Raw genomic sequence first — 17,669 nt, 5'->3', positions numbered from 1 at the left:
TCACTGCCACAAAACAGTAAGGCAGGGGAGGAATTCTAAAATACACAGAAGGATGAACTGAAGGAGCCTATCCCACAGGGTGTGAGGAATGACTTATTTTCTGATGATCACATGTGGTACTATTATTTCAACTGCCACAAGAAACCCCAGAGGGTTTTTGTCTTATTTATATATTTTTTTTTCTGTTTGTGAAACAAAATGCAACACATACACAATCAGGATTGATCCCAACTTATGGAGCCAGCTCCTCTGGGGTGAGAGAGGAAAACAGCTTTTTTTAAAAATCACCATGTGGGTTACATTTATCTTCCACTGGAATGACTAGAGTGCCCCAGACAGCAACCTGACTACAGAAGAGTACAGGACCACTGGCTCCTGGCAACAGGAATAGGCTCTCTTGCTTCCCCTTATTGGTCATACTTAGCATGTTTCCTCCCCATCCCCTATTCAAGTAGGTCCTTAGTAAACCACCAGCAAAAACCATAGAGTCGCCACCTCTCTTGGGTGAGAAGTCTTCCCTAGGCCCTGGACTGAGGACCATGTCCGAGATGTGTCATTCTGATTAGACTGTATGAAAGGAGAGGGTGCAGGAGACAAAATGGCTGAAATGCGAGCCACCAGTCCCCCATATGCAGCTACAACTTAAGATGCCTACAGGTGTGGTTGGTGTGACGTGCAGGGAGCAGTGCAGAGGAATGGGATGGGTAGGGGGGCATTCCTTAGAATAGCAGTCTGCCTCCTTGCCTTCACTTCTTGGCCTTGCCCTGGGCAGCCACAGCTTCCATGGCTTTACGCACGGTCTCTTCGTCCCCCAGGAACTGCATGGCCTTGATGGGCTTCAAGTTCTTGTCCAATTCATAGACCATGGGAATACCAGTGGGCAGGTTCAGCTCCATGATAGCCTCTTCAGAGAGACCTGAAAACACCCACCAAGATCAGCCAAGCAAGGCATGAATGCACATCACCTCTCCAGGTTTACTGTTTATCCCCAGGTGACAGATTCTTCATAGGAATTAAAACAACACGCCCTTTCACTCAGGTTGTGATCTTTGTAATAGAAGATTTATCACCCAAGGAAGGAAACAAAGTATGGCTTATTGAGCAAGAAAAAAGTATGAAAGGGTATACACGGTTCTAAGATGGGCTACCAACGAACTACAGAAAGGTGTGTACCAGGTATGTCTACCAAGTTGGGACCTCGAAACCCACAGTGAAGCAGGACTAAATACATTTCAAACATTCTATATAATCCCACTCAGCCTGCCAAAAATCTGCTCAGATTGGCTTCTAGGCCCTCAGGGGTAAACAATTTAAGATGCAAATAGAGATTCATAGAGGAAGTTGTGAAAAAAATTGTGACTAAGGAGTTTCAGTTGGCAATCCTAGTCTAGAGCTGGGTGGCTCAAACTTTGATATGCATCCCAATCACCTGGGGGATAAATGCCAATTCTCAATCAGGAGGCCTTGGCTGGGACCTAAGGTTCTGCATGTATAATGAGCTGGGGTAGGGGGCACTGTTCCTGCTCTGCAGATCACAGATTTGAGAAGGGTAAAGGGTATTCCTAGTAGGAGTTAATCCAGACTGTGGCTAAGGCTATCAATGTGGTCCAGCCCCTTCCTGAAGGTCTTTGTACTAAGTAAGTCCCTGATGAGTGGCAGCTGTTTTATCGCTCCTTGAGAGCCCCTCTGAAAAATGTACATACCCTCCAGATGTTTGACAATGCCCCGAAGGCTGTTGCCATGGGCTGCAATCAGCACCCGTTTCCCCTCCTTGATCTGAGGAACTATTTCTTCATTCCAAAAGGGCAGGGCTCTGGCAATAGTGTCCTTCAGACTCTCACAGGAGGGTAGCTGGTCTTCAGTGAGGTCTGCATACCTGCGATCCTAAACAACCAAAAAAGTCAGGCTCACCAAGTATTAGCAGTTATACCTGTGAAATGGCTTCAGCCTATATCAATTCTGCCCACTCCTCATGCCCTGTGGGCTTAAAGTGAGGATGAAGGTCGGGTGGGGGGGGCGCTTGAGAAAGGGGATGATTATTATCTTACCCCTCCCTCTCCCATTACCCACTACTGGAAGGATTAACAGTTCAAAAGAAAGGTAGTTTAGAAAAGCAAAAACGTTATGAAACAAGGCTCTTCCCAATTCACTTTAACTTGGGGTTGGCTTAAGAAGGCTCTAAGGCGATGAATGAGTTTATAAAATATGGCAAAGGAGATATAAATTCTTAGATAAGCAACATAACCTATAAACTAAATCTTTTAACAAATGAAGATCATTCCTTGGGTGAAGGGAGACTAGAATGAACTATTTTATAAATTATAGTTCAGTGGGACTAGGCAGACACTTTGTAAAAAATAAATTAACAAAGTGAGGTTCGGATTCTAATCCCCTGATCCTGGTTCACTTTGGAGTGAACCAAAGCTCGGCTTGTCCATACCTTACTGATGTTGCTGTAGAAAGGGTGGTCAGGCTCCATCGGCGGTGGTGGGACATCATAGGAGCGTCTCCAGATCTTTACCTGGGCCTCACCGTGCTTGGCAGCAGTTTCTGCTTTATTGAGGCCAGTCAGACCCCCGTAGTGCCGCTCATTGAGGCGCCAAGTCCTCACTACTGGCAGCCACATCTGGTCAATGGCATCCAGCACAGTCCAGAGGGTCCGGATTGCTCTCTTCTGCACTGAGGTGAAGCAGATGTCAAACTCGTAGCCAGCATCTGGAAATAATAAATTCGAAGTGATAAGTTAATCAGGCCTACTCTGAGCAAGAATTTTCTTACAAATAAATCCGTACAGGTAGTCCAAATGAAAATTATTTGGCCAAATATTTTTTATATCCTTGCAGGAAATAACAATATTCTGCCTTTGGGAAAGACAGAATATTGACTTACGTTATAGATGACAATATATCTCCCAGTGGCTCCCCCAGTAATTCATCTAACCCAGGCCTAAATGCACTGTCAACCAGCAAACCTGAGATCTGTGCCCCTTAATTCCTAGAATGCTGAGCTAAAGCAAATTTTAATAATTTATTTCTGCTTCAATTCTTTTAAGTAAAGGATCCTAAAAACTTAGAATCTGTTAATAAACAATAATAGCTAACATTTATAGAGGGCTTACCATCTGTCATGCACTGGGCTAAGTACTTTGTATGTATTATTTTATTTAGTCCTCATATCAATCCTATGAGGTTACAATCCTCATAACCCATTTTACCAGATGAAGAAAATATCCAAGGTAACAGTTACTACATGAGAAATTAAAACCCAGGCTGTATAACTCCAAAATCCAACTCTTACCCACCCACCATCTCTAGCTATCCTCATTTTCTAACTCCCAAGGATCTTGGTGTTTGTATTTTGGTTAGAATTGTCATTTCTAATAGATAATTACTAATATCCTTCAGCCCTCTCTGACTTCTGGTCTACGAGAGCCCTTAGAGGATGTTGATATAACTCCACTTCGGTTTGCTGTATAAGATTGTATTTTCAGTATGGGTTGTATATATCACCTCACAAACTCTTAATCCCATGGTTCCTCTCAGCTATGGTCAAAGTGACAGACTATTCCTCAAGAGTACACCACCCACCCACTGCCATCAAGTTGATTCCGACTCATAGCAACCTCATAGGGTTTCCAAGGCTGTAAATCTCTATAGAAACAGACTGCCACATCTTTCTCCCACAGAGCCGCTGGTGGTTTCGAACCGCCAATTTTTCGGTTAGCAGTCGATCGCTTTAACCACTGCAGCATCAGGGCTCCTTAAGAGTACAACTACCTTATAAAATAAACAATATCACCCATGAGTAATGTGCTCCCTTAAACAATCAACTATATGAGACCAAACTGTCAACATTTACCCAAAAGCAAAGATGAGAAGGCAGGGAGGGGAAGAGAAGCTAAATCAATGGAAACAGAACAAACAGAATGGAAATAATGAGAATGCTGACACATTGTGAAATTGTAACCAATGTCACAGAACAATTTGTATAAAAACTGTTAAATGAGAACCTAATTTGCTGTATAAACTTTCACCTAAATCATGATAAAATACTAAAAAAAAAAAGAGTACACCTACCTTAGGTCAACTATTAAACAACTTTAAAAGAAACCACTCATTAGAGAAAGAACAAATGTGCACTAAGACTGCCTGATTCATTTATAAATGAATCTCTCCTCTATACACAGTATTGAGGGGCAGGGGGTGGAAATCAAGTTAGTCATGTTGGCCCAACCAATAGGTTACAATTAACCGCTTTATTTCATGTTTCAATGAAAAACTATTCTCCCTCCTACCAAAAAGCCTTTAATAGAGAGATGGTCCTTTCCTTATGTAGTGGGACCAGGAAAACATTCCTGTTTTCCTCCATGAGCCTACAAGGCCCTCTTCAAAGCTCAGCACAAACTTTCCTGGTATTGCCTCATACTGAGGTTGGCAACAGTAATTAATAGAATGTGAAGTGAAATTTCCTGCCACTCATTCAACGGAAATGAGACCAAGAACTATACCAATGAGTCACCAGGGACTCCTACCACCACTCACAAGGGAAAGGTCTCATGACTGAGCCTCAGGTCAAGGCCTCATCAGACTCCACTTCAGTCTCCTCCCAAACCATAAGGGGGGGAATGGCTCCCCAACAAATGGCTGAGTCACTGGAATGTGAATATCCATAGTGCAAGCCTCAGTTCCCAAGCTGAAAAGCTACGGCTGTTTCATTGCAATTATTCCCACTTGCAATGGAGCACCTCACTTTGGATAAACAAATGGTTCCCCGAGGAGAAAAGCAGTTCCCCTTAGGACTCTTTAACAAAACTCTGAAGGATCAGTAGCATAAAGCCTCTTCCTTTAACTTGTCCATTAAACAAAAGTATAGCCTAGGGACAGGAGTGGACCATGTGGTGTGGACTCCATCCTCCGGCAGGCAATCTCCCCTTTCTCAGCAGTAAGGTTCCATGTGGAAACAGTTTTAACTGGCTTCCTCCTGAAATCACATTCAAGATTTTACAAACTCTACTATCACAAAAACACTAATGAATTTAATATATTTTGGCCTTTTATATGGTCATTAGGTTCATAATGGTCTTCATCCTTCAGAGTTTTTGCTTTTAGTCTCTCATTGTTTAGTGTAATCTGTGATGCCTATAATAGATGTTAAAAATTTAAATCAGCTTTTATCTTATTTAAAAAGTAATGCTACCAACATTTACTTAAAAACAGAAATAGGGCCTGTTATTTTACAGAGAGATTACAAGTTTAACATTTGATAAGCTTTAGAGGATAGCTACAATTTGCTTTGTCCTGGGCTAGTCATCACCAAACCACCAGACTCACACAGCTCTTCCTACCAGATTGCTAAAGAAAATGGCCTCCTTTACCAGCACTCTCCCTTCCCTGCCTCCTAAAGGGCATGAGGTCACAGCAGACCATCCCTCACACCAGACCATCCCAGTGCATTCACACTCCCCCACAACAGGATTCCATTTCCCAGACTTCCCAAAGCTTTGTTTCATTTCAAAAGGATCTACAGTTGTGAAGGCAAGAAGCTAGGGAGAGCAACATGGAGCCAAATTCCTGTTCCATATCCACCAGGCCTCAATGGCCCTTTTAAATGGCTGCTTTTTCATCTAGAGGTTGGAAGGGAGCAGGGCTGGATCTGGGTAATCACCTCCTCAACCCAGAGATTCTCTGAATTGCTGAAGAGCAGGGAAGGCGTCCAAAATCACAGACAGCCGTCTGCCGGCGGGGCCCGGGTAGGCAAGCGCTTATCTCCCTGCCACTTTTTCCAGCGCCCTTGGCCAACAGCCTACCAGTTCCTCACACCTATCTGGTACTCAACTCCAGGCTTGGGGCAAGAGCACTGGACTAGGAATAAGAAGATATGACCTTGGGCAAGTCATCTTTCCAACTCTCTTTACTCAACTACAAAGGGGCCGAGGAGATGAATAAAATCTATAGATTGTGGAAAGGATCAATTCAAATCAATCATTCATTCATTCAATTTGCGGAATGTTACTGAACAAGAAAGCCTTCCACAAGCACGCGGTTTTCTTGCTATCTTGCAGCAGGTCACTCCCCAGGGCTGCATCACTCCCCCAAATGCCCCTAGGATCAGCATCCGCCCCGAGGTTACAACTGCGGTACGACTCCGGCATCCTCCTCCATGAGCCCAAGGCCTCACCGCCTGCCTCTGGCCCTGAAGGGTCCATAACGGCCTGTCCCCGAATGATTAAATGCTCAGATCAGAATGAAGAATTTCACAGGTGGTGTCATGGAAAGAGCAACGGGCTGCGGGGTGGCTGCCCTGGGTCCTCATCCTGGCGCTCCCCCTCACACTCCGCTGGGTGACCTTGAGCAATTCGATTCCCCACGCTAGGCCCATTTTCTCAACTGCAAAATAAACTGCTGGGGAGATGATGCCCAAGGTCTCGCTTCTCTGGGAGAAGCGCGAATGCGAGCAGCTTGGCCCTGGCCGAGCCCAGGACGCTGGAGCCCTCGAAGCCGGAAGACCCGGGGCCTTCGCAGCCCCCACAGCCCGGCCTGCTCCATACCTCGCAGCGCCTGCCCGCCGCGCTTCGCTTCCTCATGCCCCGCGGGGCTCAGGTCGGCGTCGTACCAGCCGCTGAAGCGGTTCTCCAGGTTCCAGGTGCTCTCCCCGTGCCGGATCAGCACCAGCTGATAGGCGGCCATGGCTGTAAGCTAGGAATACGGCGCCGACTGGGATTCACCGAGATTCCGGAGTCGCGGCCCGCTCCCCGCCCCCCGCCCCCCCGGCCGCGCTTGCGCGCTCGCACTCCACGGCCGGCTCCCGCGCACTTTCTCGCCCAAATCTTTCCGCTCGCTCCACCGCGCGCCGCCCTCCCTGTGTGCGCATGCGTCCCACTCCGTTGCTGCGGGCGCCGAAACGAGGGGGCGGGCTCGAGGGCGCCAGGGCGCAAGCGCCTCCGTCGCTGGCCCCGCTTCCGGCACGGCGGTCACGGAGCGCACGTAAGCACGCGAAGGGCGAGCGGACTTTCGAGCGGTTTGCTGGCGCAAGCGTCCTGGTCGGATTGTCCGAGAGCCACTCTGGCCTCCTGTTATCATTCATAAGCCATTCGTTGTAATAATATGACCCTTATAATTTTGAACTGCTCTTTAACTCCGCCAGGTCACTTTCCCATCCGTAGGCGCAGAGAGTTTAATTCACACACCTGTGAATCTTCACGCTTTCATTTTATTTGCTTGGGCAGGTCGCGTAACCTCTCTCAGGCTCATCTGTAAAAAGGCTATGATAATACTTACTTGGTGCCCACCTATCTGGCAAGTGTTACTTTTGCTATCTCATTTGAGTAGGACGTTGATCTTTTTATTCCTGTTTTACAGATAAAGTGTCTCTGACTCTGTTGATTCCAAAGCCCTGCTCTTTAACACAGGGCTGTTTATCCCATCTCTGTATACAGCCTCACAGGCCTCGAGTAAATGTCTCCTGGCCCAGCAACAGTGAAGCAAACTTTTTGTTGTTTGCCATGGAGTCTGTTCTGACTCATAGCAACCCTATAGGACAGAGTAGAACTGCCCCATACGATTTCGTATGCTGAAATCTTTACCGGAGCAAATCACCAGGTCTTTTCTCTCAGATGGGTCTGATGGGTTCTAACCATGGACTTTCTGGTTAGCAGCAGAGCACTTAACCATTGTGCCACCAAGGCTCCAAGAAGCAAACTGTAGATCCCTTCAAATATTCCAGAAAGGGGTAAATTCTAATCCTCCCCAACACCTAATCAGCAATTTAAATATCCTCTTATCTGGGCAATTCTGTCTTGCCAGTGCACTGCCTCCTGGTTTATTTCAATTTAACCACTTTTTGTTGAGCACCAAACATGAGCCAGGCAGTGAGCTAAAGATGGATTGGATGTCATTCCAGCCCTTCAGGGCACACAGAGTATGAGTAAGACCCACATATATGGCTACGTGCTATATTTTGAGATTCTAGAAAAGTTTTTAACATAAGCACCTACTATGTACCAGGCAATATTATAAGTACCTTACAAACGTTAACTCATTTAATCCTTATATCCTCATAATAGGCGATGAGACAGGTACTATCATTCCCATTTGCAGATGAGGAAACTGAGAGAAAAGGTAATTTGCACAAGGTTATAGGAACCAGGATGCAAACCTAAACCAGCCACCTCCCAAGTCCTTGCCCTTACCTACCACTGCTGTACTACCTCCTCGTTTTTGTTACATTGTGAGGCATTTGTTGACTTTGAAGAGTGAGGGATTTGAGAAGCAGAGAAAAGACACTGTGAGACATGAACCAAAACACAAGACTGATTTGTAGAGAAATCATCATCATAGCTACTGTTTGTGAAAGTTTAGTGTGTTGAGTGCTTTACATGTATTATCTCAACCATCCAGCAATTCATATAATATAGGTACTATTATAGTTCCATTCCACAGATGGGGAAACAGAGGCCCAGAGAAATAATTTGTCCAAAGTCACCACTAGGCAGTGGAGGAGAAACCAGGACTCAGACCCAGGAAGCCAATGACCTAACCACAGAACTCTACTGTCTCCCTCTTCTGTAGCTGTATGAAGATGGAATTCAGGGACTGGAGAAGTGACTAGGAGGAGGATGAACACTGAAAGCTACACCCATAGCTGACAAATCACAGAGCCACAAAGCCAGGACTGTCCTCAAAGGCCTCCTGGTTCAAGCCCCCAGGCACAGCCCCCATGAGGATCCTTCTGAGAAAACTCCCTCTTCAGAAGTTCTCCCTTTGATCAGTCCTGCTGCATGGACATCCTTATCCTGATGTTCAGATCCTCCCAGGGAGAGCTTTTCCAGCCTTAACCTTGGCTTTTCAGCCTGTATTGTCTGTTCCTCTGCCTTGGCCCTAGTCCATGCTCCCAGCCCCAGTGTCTTCTAATATGTCCCTTTTTCCTCCCCTGAGCTCTGTTTCTATTCAAGATTTTTGTGCCCCTGTGTACTTGAGATCTCACTCTACTGCAAGTGCAAGTAGGAAAGAGATGCTGTTGGAAGCCTGAGTTCATATATGTCTCTGCTTCTGATTAGCCACAGGACCTAAGGTGGGTCACTCAACCTCTCGTCCTCAGTTTCCCCATTTGTAAACAAACAATAATTATACCCACCCTAAAGCACTGTTGTGAGGAGAAATGAGATGGTGCATGGGAAGTTGTCTTAGGTTCTTATTGCTACTATGATAGAAATGCTACAAGTGGGTGACTTTAACAAACAGAAATTTATTTTCTCAACTGTTTAGAAAGCTAGAAATCCAGATTGAGGGCGCCGGCTCTAGGGGAAGGCTTCCTCTCTTTCTGTTGACTCTGGAGGAAGGTCCTTGTCTCGTTTCAGCTTCTGTCCCTCAGTTCCTTGGAGATCTTCATGTGGTGTGCATCTTCGCCTCCATTTGTGCTTGCTTCTCGGGCCTAATGTGCTCCTTTTATATCTCAGAGGTAACTGGCTTAAGACACACCCTACACTGTTATGGTCTCATTAACATAACAAAGGAAATCTTATTCCCACATGGAAGTACATCCACAGGTATAGTGGTTTAGGATTTACAACACATATTTTGGAGGGACACAATTCAATCCATAACAGAAGCACTTAACAGTATGCCTGGCATCTAGTCAATGCCTAGTAAATATTAGCAGAATTATCAAGAAGGTGAAAAAGACTTACTGAAGGGTACCAATTCAGATGGTGTGAGGCTGGGGGACATGGACAGACTCCCCCGAGACAGCAGGATGCCCCTGGAGGGGATGACTTTTCTGCTAGGATCAGAACTGGGTAGATAACTAGGACTCTTTGGGCAGGAAGCCAAGGACATCTGTGTCACCAGCCTTGGGAAAGAACTAGAGAATCCTGCTCTACTCCCTTCACCAACCCCCTCTGCCTCTAGAAGGAATCTCATTTCCTGGGAATTCTGGTGAACTCTGGTAACTTTATGCACCTCACTTAAAGGGTATCTATGTTGGATCATCAGAGATTTTTTATGTATGTGTCAGACCTCCTACTCAACTACAACCTTCTTGAGGAGGGGCGCCACATCGTAACTATTTTATACACCCACACACACATGCATTTAGCATGATGCCTTTGCCCTCAGCAGGCTCCCTCAGTGTCCCTGAGTGTCAGAGCTGGGAGAGACCTTGAAAATCCTCCCCTGAAAGTTCCCATCTCCTGCCACAGCCAGTCTGCATTTTCCAGATAAGGAAAGTGAGGCAAACCATTCAAAGGAGTAGGAGAGGAGCAGGGGGCCAGATTTTTCAGTGAAAAGGCAGAGGTGACCCATGGGGAAGGACCCTAAAGATAAGGATATTGTGTCAGGAAGAGAGCGGCAGTTGCCCAGAGAGATGGGAGTGGGGGGAAGCTAGGCTCACCCATGTGGCAAGGACCATGGAGAAGGCTCTGCAGCCAGAAGCCAGAATTCCCCAGAAAAGGTGGGGACTCATTCAGCATCAATCGCAGCATTACAAATCTGGGAGGAAGCTTCGAACTTATTAAACTAATCAGGTTTCTCAAATGCCAGTAAAAGGTAAGAGTAAACCAATGTGTTTTTTCCTTCACTGCTACTGAACACAAGACACAAAGCATTTGTCAGGGCTGATTCCTGGGCCCTTCCAAAGGACTGGGCGGTGCCAGAGAGCATTAATGCACCCTGAGAGCAGAGCAGGTGGAAGCGGCTGTGAGCACAGCCAGGGCCAGGGTGTCCAGCATCCTCCCCACCCCTTCCAGAGAACATCCTGGAGGAGCCACTACAGGTCCTAACCAGGTCACTCTGCCCTGGAGGGGGTGTGTCTTAGTTATCTAGTGCCACTATAACAGAAATACCACAAGTGGGTGGCTTTAACAAATTTATTCTCTCATAGTCTAGGAGGCTAGAAGTCCAAATTCAGGGTGTCAGCTCCAGAGGGAAGGCTTTCTCTCTCTTTCGGCTCTGGGGGAAGGTCCTTGTCGCCAGTCTTCCCCTGGTCTAGGAGCTTCTCAGCGCAGGGACCCCAGATCCAAAGGAGATGCTATTCTCCTGGCTCTTGTTTCTTGGTGGTATGAGGTCCCATCTCTTTGCTCCTTCTCTCTTTTATATTTCAAAAGAGATTGACTTAAAACACAACCTAATCTTATAGATTGTCCTGCTTCATTAACATAGCTGCTGCTAATCCCACCTTATTAACATCATAAAGGTAGGATTTACAACACACAGGAAAAGCACATCAGATGACAAAATGGTGGACAATCACACAATACTGGGAATCATGGCCTAGCCAAATTGATACACATTTTTGGGGGACACAATTCAATCCATAACAGGGGGTACCAGTAAAAAAAAAAAAAGTTGCTTTCTAGTCAGCTCTGACTTGTGGTGACCCCATGTATGTCAGAATAGAACTATGCTCCATAGTTTTCAACGGCTGATGTTTTGGAAGTAGATCGCCAGGCCTTTCTTCTGAAGTGCCTTGGGTGAACTCAAACCTCCAACTTTTCAGTTAGGAGCTGAGTGTGTTAACTGTTTGCACCACCTAGAGACTCCTAGAGGGAGGTACTATGGCCAAATAAGTCTCCTTTCTTACAGGGAGTTGAGGGTGGAGTATCTGTGCTCCATAACCTTCTTAGTCACCCCGTGGGCCAAGGGTGCTCATCAATGACAATCAATGAATAAAATCAGAACCGGGCCTCCAGCTAGACTCTACACCCTGAACTGTGAGGACAGAAAGCCTCCTCTTCTAGCTCAGAGCTTTAATCTCCCAGGCCTCACAGAGTTGCAGGACTCCAAAAGCTTTCCAACAACCAGCTTGTTGGTTAAGCTATTACAAAACCCCAGATAATAATAATCAGGCATCACAGCCTTATTACTTTCCATTGTCCGGTAAGACAATAAAGGCCTCTCTCAGCCTGCCTTGCCCATTTATTTTTTCCACAGAAGAATAACTCCCTTTACAAGTACTGAACATTCAGTAAAGAACCCAATTTAGAATCAGAGGCAGGCAAATCAAGTTTTCTGTTGGATGGCAGGAGGAGTGGCTGCTGTCAGCCCACAGGACTCACTGTCAAGACACCACATGTCTCTACAAACCATCTTGCAAACTCATCGCCGGACGCTCAGCTCTCCCCATCTCAGCCGATGCCTGAGGAGGAGATGATATATGCCTCAGAGAAGGGGTGAGTCCAGATGAGCTTAGTTAAAGCCTCAAGACTCTGTGCTTCTAGGAAAGGAAGCAGTGCTCACAGAGGGATAAAACTCACACTACAGGCCTCTAAATTCAGTCACCATCTGAAGATTTACAGAGCTGGAACTGCTAGCATGAAGAGAGAGAAGAAAGTTCTACTGCAGGCTTGTGGCTTCTCTAACCACTCCCCTGACAATACCCTTTCTTCTCTGACCAGCTTCAGACTCAAGTGCCCAACCCAGCTTTAGTACAAGCCCTTCTCTCTGGATTTATGGGAGTTTTTTTTGTTCTCTCAGAAAAAGCAACCAGGTGTTCACCAGGCCCACTTCGTCTAGGCCCTGAGGGTGAAAGCTACAATCAAATGCCCAGAGCGGGGCAATGGCAAACTTTTCTGACCCTTCTACTTTCATTCACATGAAACTGTTTCCCAGTCTATATGCTCTTCAGATTACATTCTGAGTACAGAACGGGGCAGACACTTTGTTATTTGGGATTAATTTATATTAGGTTTAGCAACTGGGAGATTAGTAGTGTATTAGTCCAGGTCTCTGAGAAGCAGTAGCTGTTATGGATTGAATTGTGCTCTCCTAAAAGACATGTGGAAATCCTAACCCCCGGTGCCTGTGAATATGAATTTATTTGGAAACAAAGTCTTTGCAAATACAATTCGTTAAGATGAGGTCATGTTGGAGTACGATAGACCCTAATCCAGAGTGCCTGGATGGTACAAATGGTTAACGCACTCAGCTCCTAACAGAAAGGTTAGATATTCGAGTCCACCCAGAGGTGCCTCAGAAGAAAAGCCTGGTGATTACTTATGAAAAATCAACCATTGGAAACACTATGGAGCACACTTCTACTCCAATGCACCTGGGGTCACTATGAGTTGGAGTCAACTTGATGGCACTTGGTTCACCTTAGCAACAGAACCCACATTTTGGTGGTGGGAGGGGGGAGTGGGGGCTACAGCATACCTAAATGAATAATTTCTTTTATAAGAATCAGCACAAAGCTAGTTCCTATGAAGCAGAGGTTAAAGATGTCCCAAATGTCCAACTTTTCCAAATTGCTGTATACCACTTCATCAGTTCTAACATCAACTCTTCCTCCTCCCTTCAGTACTCTCCCTTCCATTCCTTAATTTGCTGCATCATCTCACAGAACTCAAGAACTGTATCAAGGAAATGGCTCACACAGTTGTGGAAGCTGGTAAGTCCCAAATCCGTGGGTCAGGCATAGATTCCTCCTGACTCACGTGGCCACAGGGGCTGACAAACCCAAATCAGCAGGCCAGACAACAGGCTGCTGGCTCACGAGACTGCGGAAGCTAGTGAATAAGTTCAGATGATAGGCTGCTGGCCCCTGGGGCTGCAGAAGCTGATGAAGCCCAGAATCGGCAGGTCATATGGCAGGCTTAAGTCCCAAGAACCGGAGGTCAGACGATCACAAGCTGGATGCAGGATTCAGATGCAGAGAGAGCCCCACCAGAATACCCACATATATGTATTGGATGCAGGTCACACCCCAGGGAAGGGAGTGACTTGAGTAAGGGTGGAATATGAGTCATGCCCTCCTGTAAGGCTGTGACTCAAGACACACCCTACACTAATCCTATCGCATTGACATACAGAGGTTAGGATTTACAACACATAAAATGGAGGATAATTAGGACAATGACATCAAATCACAAAATGGAGGACAGCCACACAATACTGGGAATCATGGCCTAGCCAAGCTGACATACAACACCAACCACCACACCACGTTAGCGTTCCATACATCTTATCTGCATAGTCCCACCCAATCATTATGTGGGTGTCATAAAGATTATGGCTAGAAGGGCCATATTAAGTAATTCACTGCACCACAATACCCAACTAAAAGACTGCATTTCCCAGTCCCCTCTGCTGCTAAGTTTGGCCAAATAACTAAATCCTGGCCAATCAGATGTAAGTGGAACTGACTTCAAGGGAGCTGATTTGGCTGGAAGGTGCACCTTTTGGTTGTTCTTCCCTTCCTGATTTTTAAGTCTGAACCTCAGCCTGGATTGTGAATGTGATGGCTGGAGCTCCTGCAGCCTATCTTTGGATCATGAAATGACACTAAGGATGAAAGTCACATGCTATGGAGGGTATAGTAGGAAAGGAGAGGGAGCCCAGGTTCCTGGAGATTCTGTGGAGCCAACATACCAGCCTGGACTGCCCTTCTGTCTCCTAATTTCCTGAATGGGAGAGAATTAACCCTTATGGGTTTGAGCCACTGTAGCAAGGCCTGTGTTATAGCAACTGAACACAATTCCTTACGGAGACAGAGGCCCTGACAAGAACAGGGTATTTGAAATGGTAAACAGGAAAAGGTTTAATTTTGGAGTAAGAATGGATTTTCAGGGATCAAGATGCCAGGTGAGAGTGGTGATCACACTGTTTCTCCTTGTCCTGACCTTTCTGCCAGCTATGGACACCCACTGCCAAATGGGAAAAAGGGGTTGTTCTGGATTGAATTGTGTCCCCAAAAAATGTGTGTCAACTGGGCTAGGCCATGATTCCCAGTATTGTGTGATAGTCCACCATTTTGTCATCTGATGTGATTTTCTTATGTGTTGTGAATTCTAACTTCTATCATGTTAATAAGGCAGGATTAGAGGCAGTTATGTTAACGAGACAGGACTCAATCTACAGGATTAGATTATATCTTGAGTCAATCTCTTTTGAGATATAAAACAGAGAAGCAAGCAGAGAGACATGAGAACTTCATACCACCAAAAACGAGAGCCAGGAGAATAGCATGTCCTTTGGACCTGGGGTCCCTGTGCTGAGAAGTTCTTAGACCGAGGAAGATTGACAACAAAGACGTTCCCCCAGAGCTGACAGAGAAAGCATTCCCCTGGAGCTGGCACCCTGAATTCAGACTTCTAGCCTCCTAGATTGTAGCAGAATAAATATCTGTTTGTTAAAGCCATCCACTTGTGGTATTTCTGTTATAGCAGCACTAGATGACCAAGACAGGGGTGGACTCTAACTTGGGGGACAGTCTCCTCCTTTGAGAAGGAACACAACTGCCATGGCCCAGATTCAAGTCTTCCTCATCTCTGGGAGGGAAATGTGTTTCCCCTCTAATAACCAGGCCATCCACTCTTTTCCCCTGGCTTACTCTAGGAAGCAAGCTCTTCTTTCTAAAAGCTCTTCTTTGGCCAAACACAATGTAAGTACCCCAGAGCCAAGGGACATTTGGTTGGTCTGCAGCAGTGATGGGCCAAGCACTGTGCTAAGCATTTTTCCTAAAGTATTTCATGTTAGCCTCACAACAGCAACCCTATTTTCAGATGAAGCTTAGAAAATTCAGCGCCCTGCCCCAGGTCACACAGCTACGATGTGGCTCCAAAGCTAGACTTGTCTAAGTCCAAAGCCTAGGCTTTAACACAACTCCAGCGGTTAGGACAACCCTCAGGAGCAGCTGCAACCTTGCTACCTTGGCCACAATGGGCTGCCCAGGGTGATAAAGCCTTTCCCCTCCCTGTACCCACAGAGCTCCAGCCTTAAGTTAAAGACCCAGACCATTCATTTCCTCTTTGTTTCTGGCAAAAGCCTAAGCCTCAATTTCCCTTTTCTCCTGCCCAGTGTTGTAACAGATTATAACTCTGCTGACCTAAGAATGGCTTTCGTGCTCCCTGTAGGCTCAAAGCCTGACAGCAGCAGCCTTGTTCTCTCCACCTGAGCGTTGCAGAGAGTTTTAAGAGCAGTGGCTTCGGAGGGGGCTCCTGGGCTAGAATTTGGAGCTCCGTCTTCCCATCAGCCAACTGTATGACCTTGGGGATGTTATGGAGCCCCTAGGACCGCAGTTTCCCCATCTGTGAAATGAGGACACTTGCTCTGTCCTTCTCACTTAGGCAATAGATGAGAAGGTGTTTTGGAACCTTTGATGAATTTTTCAGATGACAATAACACCACACATTTATTGGGTGCACACTATGTGCCAGGCGATGTGCTAAGTACTTTACATGCATTATCTTATTTTGTTCTCATAAATCCTATGGGTAGGCATTGCTGTCATCCTCATTTTACAGATGAAGAACACTGAGGCTCAGGGAGTTAGGTAGTTTGCTCAAGGTCACATAGCAAGTGGTGGTACTCAGATTCCAACCCAGAGGGTCTAACTGCAGAACTGATGCTATAGACCTGAGCAGTTCTTATTAGAATGGGCATAGTGTAGCTAATCGTGGAGACAGCTAATGCTGCCAGGAGGAAAATGCTGCAGGAATTCAGGGGTAGGGAGGTTGGCCCTTCACCAAAACAGTGAAGCCTGAGATGCAGGGTGGGAGAGAGCGTGCCCTGGCCATCTGGCTGCTACTTGTCTTGTCCCTTCTTCTGGCACCATATTCCTCCTGGAGGGACTCTAAGCAGATGCCTCTGGATGGAGGGCCAGCAGGCTGCCTGTGGCCACTTAACGCCCATTCCAGACTGGTGCCTCATCCAGGGGCTATATCCAGTTACCATGCAGTCTCAGTTTGGAGGCCAGCAGGATTCCGCTGCCTAGGAAAAAGATGGGAAGGCTGCCACTAACCTGGGCTGGCTTCTTTATCCTCCCATCTGATTTGTAAAACTCCAGCCAATTCAGTCTCTTTGTAGGGTTTTAGCTGTAACAGCAAGCTGCTGGTTGTTTTTAGAGCTCCCTCTGGTGGCAAATATGTAGTTGTCCATATTTTTGACAAACACATACATTTTCACATTTAATCCTCACAGTAACCCAGTGGGTTCAGCATTATTATTGTCACCTTACAGAAGGTAAAACAGAGGCTTAGAGTGGTTAAATGCCTTGCTCAGTATCATGCTGTAGAGTAAGCCCGGTCTTGAACTCAATACTTTTCTCTCCCTTCTCTCTGCAGTTGTCCCCATATCTAGACCTCTGGTCATGAGCACCAGCTTGGTAACAATAATTTCCAAACTCTGCTTCCTCTTCCTCCTCAGGCCACAGTTCCCTCTTCTCAGCCTTGCTGCCCAGGTCTCAGCCTGGGTCCCAGGAGTGGGGGCCCCCGACAGGAGGGTGGTGGTGGTGTCTCCTAAGGTTGGAGGGGCTGGGGCCCAGAGTCAGTGCTGAGTTCCATCTTCTCTGCAGCAAGGCTTTCTAACGTTAACAGTTTTAAAAAAGAATTTAAACCCCCGAGACTATGGCCCCCATACACCCTTTTAACTCAGAACTGAAGCCACTCCCAAAGTTTACCCTTCAGCAAAATATTAGACAGGTCTATGAAACAAATAATAACACACGTGAGGAACGTGCTTCTTAGTTCAATCATGTATATGAGACCAAAAGGGCAACACCTGCCCAAAAGCAAAGGCAAGAAGGCAGGAAGCGACAGGAAAAATGGACAAATGGAAACAGGGAATTGGGGTGTGGAAGGAGAGAATGTTGACACATCACGGAGATTGCAATCAGTGTTACAAAACAATTTGTGTATAAATTGTTGAATGAGAAACTAATTTGCTCTGTAAACTTTCACC

At 46.2% G+C, this 17,669-nt stretch overlaps 1 protein-coding gene across 1 annotated transcript; it reads right to left on the bottom strand.

Moving 5' to 3' along the window:
• Positions 1–414: 414 nt before the first annotated feature.
• PGAM1 (phosphoglycerate mutase 1) lies at positions 415–6,754 on the bottom strand. The gene is made up of 4 exons (XM_004369986.2): positions 6,548–6,754; positions 2,441–2,715; positions 1,704–1,884; positions 415–916 (listed from the first exon to the last, which is right to left on the bottom strand). Exons 1-4 carry the CDS (start codon positions 6,684–6,686, stop codon positions 747–749), a joined length of 765 nt encoding a protein of 254 aa, XP_004370043.1. The 5' UTR covers positions 6,687–6,754; the 3' UTR covers positions 415–746.
• Positions 6,755–17,669: the final 10,915 nt, after the last annotated feature.

Source organism: Trichechus manatus, unplaced genomic scaffold, assembly GCF_000243295.1.
Source record: "Trichechus manatus latirostris isolate Lorelei unplaced genomic scaffold, TriManLat1.0 scaffold00007, whole genome shotgun sequence".
NCBI lineage: Eukaryota > Metazoa > Chordata > Mammalia > Sirenia > Trichechidae > Trichechus > Trichechus manatus.
Note: the sequence above shows the minus strand (reverse complement) of the source record. Positions and strands in the feature narration are given on the sequence as shown.